The sequence below is a fragment of the Sorex araneus genome, chromosome 1 (assembly GCF_027595985.1).
Source record: "Sorex araneus isolate mSorAra2 chromosome 1, mSorAra2.pri, whole genome shotgun sequence".
NCBI classification, from domain to species: domain Eukaryota; kingdom Metazoa; phylum Chordata; class Mammalia; order Eulipotyphla; family Soricidae; genus Sorex; species Sorex araneus.
Window position 1 is genome coordinate 228,899,234 of NC_073302.1, and position 15,641 is coordinate 228,914,874.

A 15,641-nucleotide genomic window follows, 5' to 3' on the forward strand; every position below is an offset into this window, starting at 1 on the left:
TTCAAAGATGCAGAGGATGAATGTCCAAGCATCGCCTTAAAAGATGTGTAGTTTAACAGTTTGAAGATAGTGACCATAGCAACTCTTCCTTACAACATCATAAAAATTAATTTCCTTAGTTTAGTAACGGAAGAAAATCCAGTAGCTGGGTGGGTGCGTGGGGGCACACCGGGCGGGGTGCAGGGTCAGTCTGAGGTGCCACGGACCACGTGGTGCCAGGGATGGGACCGGCTTCCTGCGTGTGCTCCAGCTAGCTTGGATTCCTCCGGCACTGGGCTGGCTCTTCCTGCCCACAGCATCACTTGCTGAGGCCGGAGGTGTGGGATTATGCGAGATGGCCGGAAGTAGATGAGAAGTGGTTTTCAGTTTATTTCTGGTACGTGTTTCTGCATTTCCTTCTTCCTACTAACGCCAAAGCCCCCAGACATAGTCCAAAATGCAAAAACAGTGCTGGAGCCACAGAACAGCAGCAAGGCGCTCGCCTTGCACGTGACCGCCCCGATTTGCTTCCCGGCATCCTGTAGTGTCCTGGGGCGCCACCAGGAGTGATCCCTGAGCGCAGAGCCAGGAGGAACGCCTGAGCACCGCCGGGGGTGGCCCCCAAACCAATAAAATAGACAGGGGCAAGGACAAAAGCCCACCATCACCAGCACAAAACTGTCAGGAACATCCTCCAACACCTTTCATAAAAACACACCCGCAAGGGGACCTGCTCTGGTGGAAACTGCTGTGCACGCGGGGACCGCCAGCCGCGCCCGTGTCACCGGACTCCGCCGACAGCTGTCTGTCCTCCTCTGCCCTTCCCCGAGCGGCCGCGCGCGTCTCGGGAGCTCCGTGGCCCGGCCCGGCCCGCGGACAAACTTTGTCCGAGCCGCTCGGCGCGGGGCGGGGGCGGGCGCGGCGCGGCGCGGGCGGCAGGTGGCGGCGGCAGCGGCGGCGGCGGCCGCAGCGGCGGCGGCGGCGGCCGGGCAGGAAGCGGCGGCGGCGGGCGCGGCCGCGGCAAGGGCCCCGCCCGGGCTGGGCCGCCGCCGAGCGTGACGCGGGAGGCGGGGTCACGTGACGCCCGTGGAATGCCAACAATGTAGCGAATGTCCCACTTGGGTCTGCGCGCTGGCTGCGCGGCGTGAGCCCCGGGAAGATGGAGCCGCCGCCGCCCCGCGCCCCGCGCGCCCCCCGGGGACAGCCGTCGCCACGGCCCCCGGCGCCCGGACCCCCGGCGCGCGACGCCCCGGCCGGGCGGGCGAGGACGCCGCGGAGGGCGTAGACCGCGCCCCGGAGGTGAGGCGGGGCGGGGGCCGCTGGGGGGGTCGGGGGGCGCGTGGTGGCGCGGGCCCGGCGGCCGGCGGGGGTCGGGGGCGGCGGGAAAGAAGCGCCGGCGGCCGCCGCCCGGGGTCCGGCCGCTCCGCCGGACAGTCCGGGGCCGCGGGGCCGGGCGGGGGCGGGCGCCGGGGCCGGCCGGGCCGCGCCGCTTTGTGCGGGTCGGGCGGCGTCGGCGCAGCCTCGCCCTCCCCTCCGGGCCGGGCCAGGGGCGCAGTCGGGCCGGCGGGCGTCCCGGAGCTGTCGGCGTTCGCGCTCCTCGGCGCGGACCCTCGGGGCCCGCCTGGCGCTCGCCCCCGGCGCGCCCGGCCCGGCCCGTCCCGTCCCGGCTGCGCTGCCCGAGCTTCTCCCGGGGCGTCCGCGGGGCGCAGCCCGACTCGGGGGCGCGTCCGGAGCCGGAGGCGCGGCGGCCGTTGCATAACGCGCCCCGCCGGAGCCAACTTTCTGGAGCCCGGCGCGTCTGATGCAACCGCGGCGGCGGTGGGTCCCGGTCCGGCCGAGCCCTCCCCCATCCCCGGCTGGGGACTTGGGGACGGCCGGCCCCGGGGGCGCCGGCCTCGCCCGACCGGGCCGGGTTCGGGGCGCGCTGCCCCCAGCGCCGCCGAGTGGCTCGGTGCGGCCGTGCGGGGACCGTGCGCCGCGTGCGGACTCGCCGGCTTTCACACCGGCCGCTGCGGGGAGCGCGGGGACTTGGAGAAGTGCTTGCGTGTCTGCACTTAGTCCCGGGTGCGTGCGGCGCGGCGGGACAGACTGCGGACGCACCGAGCGGGTCAGCACCGTCGCGACCCGGCCGCCCTGGACCTCTCCTGCAGGCGCTCCGAGCTAGGCCCTTAGCCGCTGTGCCGTCTCTCTGGCCCGACACAGAAGCAAATACGTGCTTAAGAAGCTAATTTAAATGCATTTAAGTTCCCCGCATGTTATGAAGAAATATGCCAAAATTTGAGTGAAAGCACTTACATGAGCCCCTAGAGGTGTTCTTTGGTGATTTTTACCCCTGTAGGTGAGGCGAGTTCCCTGAGTCTGGGGAAAGTAAGCTTCAGAAATTTGTCCTTAGAGACATTGCTGCGTGTGTTCAGTTGAACCTCAGCTGAAATCTCCGCGTGTGGTATCGCTGTTTGATCCCTCTAGAGACTGAAGCTGCTACAGCTTGTCATAGACGGTGGCAGAGGTGGCCCAGATTAGGGTCCCGGTGGCTTCCACGGAGAGGGGAGAGGGGAAGGGTATCTTCCTCTCTGCCCACCTCATCCACGGCAGTGCCTGGGGAATCTGGACCTGAAGAGTCTGTGCTGAGCCCCTGCACAGTCCAGACCTCACGTCTCACCAGCCCCTGGAAGCAGCTGTCAGACTGCTGTCAGGTGTGGGAAACCATCCCTGTCTCCTTATTTCCCGGGAGTAGTGAAACCCAGGCTGGATGGAGGAGTTTCTCTGCAGAAAAGGGAAGTCAGCCCTAAGTCCAGATCCATTGCCTTTCCTCCTGCAAAAGGTTTGTGGGGACGAATAGTGAAGTCTGACAAGTTTATTCGGGAAACACAGGTAGGGAGGGAAAGGAGAGTGGGAGAGAGGGACGGATGGAGGGAAGATGGCGGGGGGTGGGGTGGGGGGGAGAGAGACTAGGAGGGGGATGGGGAGGAGAGAGGAGGCTCATATGACAGAGCACAGGCATCTCCAGAAGGGACCCTGCACGCTAAAGAAATGACACTTCTTGGGGTGATGCGGCCAGGAGCATCTTTCCTTTGCTAGGATAGTTTATACACAGTTTACCCAAGCTGCAGGGTGGGGGCGTACCCTACCTTCACCCCACCGCTTCCTCCTGGAGAGCTCCAAGCTCTTGATGGTCCTTCGATATTCTTTGTTCGAGCTGTGGATCCTCTCTTCCCAGGAGTCCAGCCTGGAATTCCAGGCTCAGAATTCTGTGTCTCAAAGTTCTTTCAGATTGGGCCTGGGTCTCAAAAGCTCTGACGCCTTTGGGCTGGTTCCAGATGGCACTTCCCCCAACCCACATCACCTGGGAACCTAGCTTTCTGTCTGCAACAGGTAGCAGCAAAACCGTTTCAAGACAGAATGTGGGAAGTCTGTTTTAAATTATAATTATCAGAACGCCATGTCATTTGGACTGGAGCAATAGCACAGCAGGTAGGGTGTTTGCCTTGCACTTGGCCAACTGGGGTTCGATTCCTCCTTCCCTCTCAGAGAGCCTGGCAAGCTACCAAAAGTATCCTGCCCACACGGCAGAGCCTGGCAAGCAACCTGTGGCGTATTTGATATGCCAATAACAAGTCTCACAATGGAGACGTTTCTGGGTGCCCGCTTGAGCAAATCGATGAGCAATGGGATGACCATGTCATTTGACCTTTCATAAAATTTGGTCTCCTTAATCAGGCATATAGAATATTGGTTAATGATTATGCCATCATTCCTTAGAAATTAAAGTTGCTGAACATTAAAAAAATCTAACAATATCAAGCAGTTAAAAATGGCACCTGAGCAGATGTCATATGGAATTATTAAGGTAGTTCCTGAAGTCATGGGAATTTAGAACTGAAAGAAATTTTCTACTACCAGTTTGACATGGTTTTAAGTGTAACTTAGAGAGATCTCTGCAGATTTCTTTAACAAATCAAAGGAGGTGGGAGGGACTTTCCTTTGGTGGGAGGGGAATTTTTACAATAAGAAGTCTTGTTATTTTAAATACTGGGATTGTAAATAGTCAACCCTGACTCCTAAACCCCTCTATGTGTGAGGACAGAGGAGATATTAAAGCCAATAAATTGAACAAATATGTGGGAAGGATTTGGGTAAGGGGTTGGGCTTTATATTGGAAAAACCACTTTTGAAAAGCCACTTTTATGTTTTATTTTATGATTATGATACTATGGGATCTTTGAAGTAACATTCCTTTACTGGCCTTTTAAAAATAGTGAACTGGAAAAAATACAGTAAGTTCCTATTTTCACACTGTCTTGACTGCAAATCTGCTTTTTGAAGGACCCAAATAATGATCAGCAGACTGAAGGAGCTGGGCTTGATCCTTAAGTGACTTGCCACCCCAGCATCCCGAATTTCCTTCCTTTGTGAAAGTCTTGCTGAGTAATTCCCCTGGACCTACTGGTATGCACAGGTCTGTCATGTTCCGTTGTGTGTGGAGTGGCCATGGGCTGCGACCAGGCTTTCATACCAGGAATCAGGCCCAGGTTCCACCCGGCCACCATCGGTGTGCTATGCCCGCACTACTTCTGTGGCTAATGTGAGTAGATCTGTGGTTTCAGTTTGAAAGTGTTGTTAAAACAGGACAGTGCTGGAAATAAAGAATGGTTCTGGTTCTAAAGTTAGGAGTGACATTGCTTAATGGTTGTCATTCACTGCATGAGAACTTGGTGTTGCTCAGTTGTGACACAGTGCTTTCAAGTTACATACTTTCTGTTTGTTGTACAGCTGACATGCATAGGAATCTTTCTGGAGGACAGGGAAACTCATTCAGTAGCAGTAGTCAGTATCCCTTGGTAGCTTGTTGTTAACTTATATGGCACTAGAGACAGTGAGAGCGTGTTCGTGTGCCCTCTTAAAGTGCTCTCCTGAAACATGGGACGTGGGTTTTGAGTGGGCCCCTTCTGAAGTATAGACCTCTCTGCTCGCAGGCAGTTATCTGATCAGAGATGCTACCAAACTTGAGTCTCTAAGGTTATACTGCTGCTTTATCATTCTCTGCCATGTGTAAGCCTTTCCACAGCAGCAGTCAGATGCCAAGAATTGCTTCATACTCCTGGATCAAGATCATGGTCTATAACCTTCCCACATTCATACAGCCATAGTCTTGCCTCTTTCCATAGCAGTGATTTTCGGATGGGCTTAGTTTCCAGGCAGCAGGGCTTCCTCAGAGGTCCAATACCTGTTCTGTGGAGTGTGAAATCACATGAGCAGACCGCCCTGTTGCTTGCTCTTGAATCTCTGAAGAACACGCTCTCTTCTCCCTGGACAATCCATATGGATGTTTCGAGTACAAAACTTTCTGGCTCTATGTAGCAGAAGTTAGGTGTAATGTTGGGTCATGCTGGGTTACACTCAGGGCTTACTCCTGGCTCTATGCTCAGGGGTCTCTCGGTAGGACTTGAGGGACCATATGCGCTGGTGGGATGTGGGTGTGTGGTAGGTGTTTGGCCGTGTGCAGGGCAAGTCTTCCCCCTGTACTGTCTCTCTGGCCCCATTCTCTGTGCCATCATCTGGAAAGCATACCTACAAAGCCAAGTGGTTTGTAAACTTATTTAAAGGGGAACTCTTCCACCTGGGTCAGCCTCTGAGTATGCCCAGCAGAAGAGCTGGTCAGATGCTTGCTGGAGATCTCAGGACTGTAATCTTGGTTTCCTCACAGGCCTTCATTTGTGGTGTGGCCCTGTGCTGTGGTTTATGCTGGTGATGTTCCACAGCTGGCCGGGGTCTGACCTGTCAGCCCGATTTCATTTCAGCTTGGCTGTTATAGTCAGGATATTACTTAAAGAACAGTTCCAAGAAATCTTTAAAAAATGCCAGTGAGGCCAGAGTGATAGTACACAGGTAGGATATTTGCCTTGCTTGTGGCTGTCTAGTGTTGACTGGTGGCATCCTATAGGGTCCCCCGAGCACCACCAGGAGTGATTCCTGAACAGAGCCAGAAGTAACCCCTGAGCATCATCAGGTGTGGCCCAGACTCTCCATCTCAATGCCAGCAGGGCCGTTAGTGTGGATCATAGGTGAGGTGTGGGTGGGTTTGTGAAGACTAGAAGAAACTAGAGTAGAAGTTCTTGAGCATCTGATAGCATCTCTCACAATCAGATGGAGAAATGGAATTGAATTTTGCAGGACCAAATTAAGGGATACTTAAAATACTACTCTTAGATTCAATTATCACACGAGACAGAGTTTAAGAGCTATTTAAGCCCAGACTTGAAAGTGAGGTGCTTTTGTTTCAGGAGTTGTATACCAATTGTAAAATCCCAGTGTCATTGTTAAGTCAAAGAAATATCCAAAATTATATTTACTTTTGTTTGCTGCTCACACTTTATGAATCCAAATCCATGTGTCTTAGAATCATATGTACAAATTTATCAAAAGAAAATTGTCTGTGTTACTTCAAATTGATCCTGTGGTTTATCGGAGCACCTTATTTTTTTTATTTTTTTGCTTTTTGGGTCACACCCAGCGATGCTCAGGGGTTACTCCTGGCTTTGTACTCAGGAATTACTCCTGGCAGTGCTCGGGGGACCATATGGGATGTCGGGGATCGAACATGGGTCGGCCGAGTGCAAGGCAAACGCCCTACCCGCTGTGCTATCGCTCTGGCCCCGAAGCAGCTTATTTTTTCACTACTCTAAATTTTGCTATTGCGTATTCTCACAAAGAAATTGGGGAGAATTTCCCTGGTGAAAAATGAATGCAGGGGCTGGAGTGATAGCACAGCGGGTAGGGCGCTTGCCTTGCACGCGGCCGACCCGGGTTCGATCCCCAGCATCCCATATGGTCCCCTGAGTACCGCCAGAGGTAATTCCTGAGTGCAGAGCCAGGAGTGACCCCTGTGCATCGCCAGGTGTGACCCAAAAAGAAAAAAAAAAAGAAGAAGAAAAATAAAAATGAATTCAGTACCACTGAATTGAGCTTTCAGCTTCTCTGAACGTTTTCATCTTGGAATGTTGATGAGAGTGGGGCAAAGAGCAGGAATGAAGACTACAGGGGGTGGAGTGATAGAACAGCAGGGAGGGCATTTGCCTTGTACTCAGTTATCCCGGGTTCAATCCTTGGCATCCCATATAGTCCCCTGAGCACTGCCAGAAGTAATTTCTGAGCAGACATAATTCCTGAGCACAGAGCCAGGAATAACCTGAGCAGGTATGGCCCAAAACCAAAGAGAAATGAGGACCACAGTTGGGACTCCAGTGAAGGCTACATCCGCTGATATGTCTTAACTCCAGCCTGGGCTCATCAATGCTCTCTGGTCATGGGAGGCTTTGTCATTAGAGTGTTTGGAGGACCCCTGAGCAGTTCCAGGCCCGTGGGTGCTCCCCAGTGGTGCTGGTAATAGGGGGCTGAGGCTGACAGAAGCATGGACTTCACTCTGCTGGGGACTTTGCCCAGTGCTCAGCGCCCAGTCCTGAGACCCAGACTTTGCACAGTGTGGCTGTGTTTGAAAGTGAAATGCTGTTCAAACACTGAAAAGCCAGATGTGACTGGTAGAGCACCTATTTTTCTTCCGTTAAAAATAATTAAGATAAAACACACATACATACTTTTACCATCCATAAGTATGATTCACGGGTATTATTTTGCATTGTTTCTCCGGTCATTTACCAGTATTCTTACTCAAAACCTTCTCTTCATCCTACACAGAAACTATCTATTGAATGATTTAACTGCAATAGCTCGAAATTTGTCAGCTCCAAGTGCATTTTTTAAGTGAATCACAAAGTCTGACCTTTTGATTTTGGCTGGTTTTGTTTGGTGTAATATCTTAATATCTGCTTGGTGCAGGTTCATCCACTTTGTGTAGCATGCAGCACAGGTTTTTTCTGGTGTAGCAGTGGAACATTTTAATTGGAGCCAGTGCTGTGGCCATGTGTCCTTCTATCCTGCGGCCCAACCTGTGCGCGGCGCCTTTTGCTGCCTTGTCTTCAGGGTGCTGGCGGACAGACTCGGGTGACAGACGACTGCTCGTGTCCCACTGGGGGTGTGGCACAGAGGTGTGCAGAACACACCTTCTCTCCAAGCCTATGGTCAGTGCTTCCCAGTGAAAAGGCTCCACGCTTCATGTGCCATAGGAGTGGCCGTGGTCCTCAGCGCACCCGGTGGGCAAGAGCAAGCTTGTTACTGGACAGTGGGAGCACAGAGACTGTCACGCAGTGCTGAATGCTGGGAGCAGGCGTGGGAAGTGTCACCTGCTTTCCAGGGCCATCCTTTCCTGGCCCCCAGCTGTCTGTCCCCCCTTATCCTTTGGGCAGATTTAGTGTCAGGTGTCCTGTCCTGTGCTTACACGGTCAGCATACTTGCTGTCACGTGTGTCATACTGCCTTACTGACATCACAGGCTGGTCATTCTTTATTTATTTATTTTTTTTTTGCTTTTTTGGGTCACACCCAGCGATGCACAGGGGTCACTCCTGGCTCATGCACTCAGGAATTACTCCTGGCGGTGCTCGGGGGACCATATGGGATGCTGGGATTCGAACCCGGGTCGGCCGCGTGCAAGGCAAACGCCCTACCCGCTGTGCTATCACTCCAGCCCCACAGGCTGGTCATTCTTTTCTCATGCCTGTCACCCAGGCTCCAGACCATAGGCTGTGCCCTGCTCCGGGCCTACACGAGGCTGCAGGTGCTCACGCCCCACAGACGCCATTTCCCCAAGGACATGGTCAGTTCTGTGGTGTCTGTGCCATGCGGAATATCTGGGCAGCAGGGGAGAGGCCGTCGTAGCCAAAACTGTCCAGCAGGTGTCACCCCCCAGGACCTGGATCTCCCCTCAGTCCCACTCTGTGGGCCCCAAGCCACGCTGTCCCTCTCTACTTCGTCTGCTCAGCGTCATCTGCCAGCTCAGCTGGGCTCAGGATAGCTGAGGGTGTGCTGCCCACCTGTTCCCAGAGCAGAATCCGCTTGTTAATGCAGTGATCAGGGGCCAGGCACTTCATCCAGAATCGGGTGTCTCCTCTCAACCCAACAGAGGTGCTGCGGTTTCCGCAGCCCACATGGGAAGGATGGATGCCGGGGTGCAGGAGCCTGGCCACGCCTCCCTCTGGCCCCGGCTCTAACCCCCCACAGATGCTCCGCATGCCTGCTGGATAAGGCCCCCGAAACAAAGCAAACCAAAAATCAAAGGGAAGGAAACTAAGGGTTCAGAACAAAGTGATGTGTATGAATTCACCTTGGAAAAGGGTTGAGCTCTGCCTGTTCTCAAACAGATCAATGCCCTGGGACCCCCGGGTGTGCTTGGCGGCTCCTGGGGTGTGTTTCCATTTAGAATGTGACGTATGGCTTGATAACGTCCTTTCTTTCTCTGTCCACCCAGCCTTCCTTTCACTACACTCAGCAGTGCTCAAGCTTCCTCCTGGCTCTCTCAGGGGTCTCTCAGTGGTGCTTGGAGGGTCAAACTGGGGTCATCAGGGCAAGGTCCTTAACTTAAGTAGCATGTTCGAACCCTGAAAGTTCAGTGTTCCAAAGTGTAATGCTCAGATGATGCCGTCACCTAAGTTGCAGTTTCATCCCCATTAGCCAGGGAGCTGGGTGTTGGGCACAAGACCACCTGGGCTCAGGGGTCTCAGCTCTGGGGCCTTTAGATCTTAGGCCTCCCCCCGTCTTAGAACAGGTATCTCAGTGACTTTGGTGTATGAGAGACTGTGGACTAAAGTACCAATTTTAGTTAGGTTCTTTCTTCCTAATGAAACTTTTCAGTTGTGTTGAGAAAGGGTTGTTTCGGGGGTGTGGGGGGGTGCCCAAGGGGACATAGAAGAACCTTTCAAGACTGTCTTCCTGGCCCTAAGAGAAGAATAGTAATCTAATGCCATGTTAAGGGCATTATAGAATAGGTGTATGAAAGTCGGTTCCAATTAAACTACGAATGAGCCCTGCACGTGGTAAATACTGGATACATTATTGTTCTTATTTTTTCTTAATGGAAAAAGCTGTGGAGTTCCTTTAACTGCTTTAAATTTTTTGATTGTAATGAAACTACCTCCCTTTGCTCCGCTCCATGGAAAGGATACCTTTTTGGGGACCAGGTTTTCTTTGTTCTTTATTTTTTCCTTTCTGAGCCACCCCAGCGATGCTCAGGGGTTACTCCTAGCTTTGCACTCAGGAATTACTCCTGGTGGTGCTTGGGAGACCATATGGGATTCTGGGATCAAACCCGGGTCGGCTGCGTGCAAAGCAAAGGCCCTACCCACTGTGCTGTCACCCCAGCCCTTGCTTTGTTCTTTATTTTATTTCTTTATTTCTTTATCTATTTCTTTCTTTCTTTATTTATTTATTGGGATCATATCTGACAGTTCTCAGGGTTTTTTCCTGGCTCTGCACTCAGGAATTACTCCTGGCAGTGCTTGGGGGAGGACCATATAAGATGCTGGGCATCAAACCTGGGTCGGCCATGTGCAAGGCAAATGTCCTAAAACAAAATCACCATGTGAGAAAGCCCCAAGTCATCCTCAGACCTACTGGCCAAGTTCTGTGGGTCAAGGGGCAGGTCGGAAGCGAGGTGGAGGGAAGTGTCCAAGTTTCCTTAGCCCAGAGCTCCACGTGTGTCCAAGTTAGTGCCATTGCCCCTTTCTTGGTGCTCAGTTATTGTCTCTCATCTCCATGGGGTCAGGATCAGAGCCAGACCCTTACCTCAGAAGCCAGGCATGAGACCAGTGCAGAGAAGAGAAGCAGCCAGCGGGGCCTCACCCAGGTGTCATTTGCTGTCACTCATGCCCACACAGGGGAGAGCCACTGAAGGCAGTGAGTCGCCTCCAGGGAGCGCCCTGGTGCGTTGGCTTCCACGGCCCTCGTTGCAGGAGTCTGCTCTGTGCTGTTGCACATGTTAGTGTGATGTGTGAGCCTGAGCAACACTGATGGCTGTAGAGAAAATGGGGGCAGGGGGGTGGCGTTCATGTCTGTCTAACTCTGAAGTCTTTCTTTCTGTGGCACACTGATGTTTGCTGTACATTTGCTTTAGAGGAAGTCCTATTGTACATAACCCATTGTTCTGTGGGAACTTCTTTCATTTTTAGTATACAGATGCTTTTTTTCTTTTCTTTCTTTCTTTCTTTCTTTCTTTCTTTCTTTCTTTCTTTCTTTCTTTCTTTCTTTCTTTCTTTCTTTCTGCTTTTTGGGTTGCACCTGGTGACACACAGGGGTTACTCCTGGCTCATGCCCTCAGGAATTACTCCTGGCCAGGCTCAGGAGACCATATGGGATGCTGGGAATCAAACCCAGGTCGGCCTCCTGCAAGAAAATATTTTAAAAGCAACATCTCTGCCGTTTAAGTGCATAAACAGCCGTGATCCAGAGATTCACAAATGAATCTCAAACCTAGCAGCTCGCCCAGAGATGTTCTGGACCTTGTGCCAGGCCGATTTCACCGGGTGCTTCATATAAGAGCAGGCGTCATCCCTCCACCTGCCTCCTAAGAATCCTGGTGGCTGCAATCCTCCAGAACCCAGTGAAAAACCCAGGTATGCTGGACCAGTGACTGAAAACTCCAGGCCTCAAGGGATTGGAGATGGGCCAGTCCTTCCTATATCCTGGCCCTTTCTGGGTCCTGGCTGTCACACCCACAAACTGCTGGGTGCCATTTAAGCACATTAAGGGCCATGAAGACTGGAGCGCTAGCACAGCAGTTGGGCGTTCACCTTTCATGCAGCCAACCCGTGTTCTATTCCTCCGCCCCTCTCAGAGAGCCTGGCAAGCTACCGAGAGTATGGAGCCTGCACTCCAGAGCCTGGCAAGCTACCTGTGCGTATTGGATATGCCAAAAATAGTAACAATAAAGTCTCAATGAGAGACGTTACTGGTGCCCACTCGAACAAATCGATGAGCAACGGGATGACAGTGACAAGGGCCATGAACCTGAGACTCACAAATGAATCTTAGAACTGAGCAGCTTGCTGCAGAAATGTCTCTAGACCCCAGTTACTTAAAATTTTAGAATTCCAGGAGTGATATCTCATGCTATTCGTAACAAGCGATAGAAAATAAATTATTTAGCATCTGCCTGTGGGGCAGGCTTGAGTGGTGTTGGGAAAATTCGAAATGATGGTGGTAGAAAGATGTAATGGTGGTAGGATTGGTGTTTAAATATTGAATGTAATTAATTATTGTGAACAACTTTATGAAAAATAAAATTAACTGGGTGGCAAAAAAAAAAGCTCAACATCTCCTGAGACCAGAGCAATATACAGCAGGTGCCCGGTACATGGCTGACCCAGGTTCAATCTCTGACACACTGTGTGGTCTGTCAAGCACCTCCAGAAGTGATCGCTGAGCACAAAGCCAGTAATAACACATGAGCACTGGCAGGTGTACCCCCCCCCCGAGAGGAACCCACAAAAGTAACTTGTCTGCTCCTCAGTACAGGGGAGAAACTCAAAGAGATGGGAAAGCCTCACAAAATAAACTGCCACAGTTCCCACTTGAAATAGATGCAGTCTAGAGCAAAGGGTATTGAGGGAAACAGACGCTCTCTGGAAAGACAGAGCAGGCGGGAAGCCACAGAGGAGGCCTGGCACATGTGGGGAGTTGACTGCCTGTTCAGCTGCCAGAGCCACAAGACCGCACCTGCACTCACACGGACAGTAGGGGTGGGAGCTGGCACAGTGGAAGTGGGGTTGGCACTGTGGCGGACAGCGGGGGTCGCAATGTGCGTGAAACCCCAACCTGAACAGTGTTCATCATCACAGCCCCTCAATGAAAATCGAAAGGGAAAAAAAAAGATGTAAATTCAGAGTAAAACTGTTACGATGAAATATTTCAAAGTAGCTGCCAGTGCTTCTCCCTGTGTTGTCCTGCCTGGACATTTATGATGATGATGGTCAGGTGGGCACTGCTGTTACTACAGGTCACTCGACAGAAGCCTCCAGGGTGCAGACAGTTGCCCTCCATCTTACCTAGTGATCTGCTGGGCAAGGGGTGAACTTCAGTCCCAGGGGCCTCTGGGGGACCCTGTGATGCCGGAATGAGCTGGGGCTGGCCAGGTGCAACAGGGCTGTCTCCGCCCGGGAAGTATTCCCACCATTTCTGAGAGGTGATGTGTTTTCCCTCAGTCTTTGTGAGCAGAAGATTTCCAGGATGAGCCAGATTCCTGAAGAGAGTTCTTAGCAATTATGTGAAAACCACGAATAACCACTTTCTTCGCATTTTCTCTTGCAGATAGCAGTGGTCTTCAAAATGAAGACTCCGGGAAGTTTCAGGTTCTTTATAGGAACTACAGACATGAAAAGAAAGACAATTTTCAGAAAAAAAATTTTTTGAAAGTTTGTTTACAACTGATACTATTGACATTAAAAAAAAATTAAAGATTGTATTTATGGTGAAAGTGAACTGGACTAACAATGAGGCCAAAGACTTTTCCTGCCACGACTTACTCTGGAAACAGCCGGCAGCGCTTGCAGGAGATTCGAGAAGGCTTGAAGCAGCCGTCCAAGATCTCGGCTCAGGGGCCATCTGTGGGACCAAACAGCGATGCCCCTTTGGATGCCAAGGTCCTGGGGGGCAAGGACGCTGCCCGGCAGCAGCAGATGCGAGCCACGCCCAAGTTCGGGCCCTACCAGAAAGCGCTGCGGGAGATCAGATACTCCCTGCTGCCTTTCGCCAATGAGTCCGGGACGTCTGCCAGTGCTGAGGTGAACCGGCAGATGCTGCAGGAGCTGGTGAATGCCGGCTGCGACCAGGTGAGTGCTGGCTCCCGATGGCTGTAGCTGTGAAGGGGCCTCTACTCTGAAGTGTTTAGGGGCTGAGACCCCTGTACCCCATATGTAGATCCTTGAGCCATTTGACACCATCTTTCTGAAAGGATCTGTTTTAGCTGCTTTTCCTTTTCAGGTCAAATCCAGGCGTTTCTCAGGCTGGAGAGATAGTACAGTGGGTGAGGCGCTTACCGGGCATGGGGCTGATCTGGGTTGGATCCCCGGCATCTTGTATGGTGCCCCGAGCACCACCAGGAGTAAACCTGAGAGCAGAGTCAGGAGTAAGTCCTGAGCGTCACCAGGTGTGGTCCTCCCTTCAAAAGAAACAAAAAGCAAAAGAAAATAAAATCACCCAATCTAGACTTTGCTGAGTTCTGCCATTGCTGGGCCTGTGCTTTCTGTTCTGTCCATGAAAGATGAGGATTTCACAAGGCCAATCCTTTGGGGCTTATTGGGATGAACCTGCCAGGGGCCAGGCACTGGTTTCCTTTATCTTGTCTTTGGTTATACATTTTTTTCACTTAGTTAAGGGGAAAGTTGATAATTTCAAGTAACTAATCCTTGATTGTTTTTTCCTATTAAAATTTGCACGCACATACATGCTGTGAGAAGAGATGTAAGGAGATGAGAAAGGTTAGAAAGCTTGAGAAATCAGAGTAGCGGCACACAGCCTCGCTCTCTGCATGAGAATGGAGTATACAGGAATGGAGTTGGTGCCAGTTACAGGTAAACATGTCATGCTATGATCCTAGAGTGACTCACATGTCATGCTGTATTCCTAGAGTGACCCACATGCTGAATAAAATCCTGTTGACCGGCACTTATTAAAATCCATATTAATTACTTTTAGAGTCCCGCCAGATAAAATATCATTTGTGGGGTGCTCAGAGAAGGTAGCCCAGTGGGCTGCGTGCATGCTGTGCGCGCAGGAGTCTGGTTGGGGTCTCTACTCCTTGAGTACTGACAGGAGCAGCCCCAGGCACAGAGCCGGGGTAGCCAGCTGGGCCCCTCCAGTAGAACAAAGCAAAACTGTGTTTGTGTAATGTAACTAGCAAAAAATCAAATTGCCTAATGCAATAACTTTTCCTTAGTTGAAGTTGAGGTAAGACACTAGTATTAATGATCATGACTTTGATCTACAAAGTTACTGCACCTTTGCCACCACAAAAATGTCTGAGATCCTCTGGAATGACTTTTGATTGCAGGAGCATTTTACAACTTTATTCATTATTCAGGCAGTGACACCCAGAGCAGGCCCTGTGCAGGAAGGCTGAGTGACATCCTCTGCCCAAGCCAAGCCAGTGCTTTATTACCCTCTGCCTCCTTAAGAGTTTCAACTGTAGGAAAGTGGAAATAAGCTAGTTATTTTGCTGTGCCAGTCAAAGCGATAGCACAGCGGATAGGGCATTTGCCTTGCACAAGGCCGACCCAGGTTTGATTCCTCCGTCCCTCTCAGAGAGCCCAGCAAGCTATTGAGACTGCCCGCATGGCATAGCCTGGCAAGCTACCCATGGTGTATTTGACATGCCAAAAACAGTAACAACAAATCTAATGATGGAGATGTTACTAGTGCCCGCTCAAGCAAATCAGTAAACAACGGGACAACAGTGCTACAGTGATTTTTTGCTGCTCAGAGTAGCATGGCTTGTTCTGGATGGCTTGCTCTAGTCCTGCTGGTGTCTTACTGCTCCTGTCATAGTAGACATGTGAAAAATACTAACAATTCCCTGTTATTTCCGACAGTCTCAGCCCTCTTGTAGAGTATCACTGGAGGACCTAACTCAAGGTTTTACATTTCTCAAATGTTGTTTATGAAACTTAATTGTGCGATTTTGTTGGTCACTTTCTCAAAGCTTTGGGATACACTGGGATCAACTTGTGTGTGTAGTGAGGGTTGTTTTTATAAAGAGTTGTAGTAAAGGTCTATAGTAAA

At 51.6% G+C, this 15,641-nt stretch overlaps 1 protein-coding gene across 1 annotated transcript in view; it reads left to right on the plus strand.

Moving 5' to 3' along the window:
- The first annotated feature begins 1,069 nt into the window (after positions 1-1,069).
- LATS2 (large tumor suppressor kinase 2) overlaps positions 1,070-15,641 on the plus strand; it is a 54,468-nt gene continuing 39,896 nt past the window's right edge. Inside the window, exons 1-2 of the mRNA XM_055141170.1 lie at positions 1,070-1,278; positions 13,173-13,693. Coding sequence (XP_054997145.1) covers positions 13,355-13,693 — 339 coding nt within the window. The 5' untranslated portion in view covers positions 1,070-1,278; positions 13,173-13,354. The remainder of the gene's footprint in view (positions 1,279-13,172; positions 13,694-15,641) is intronic.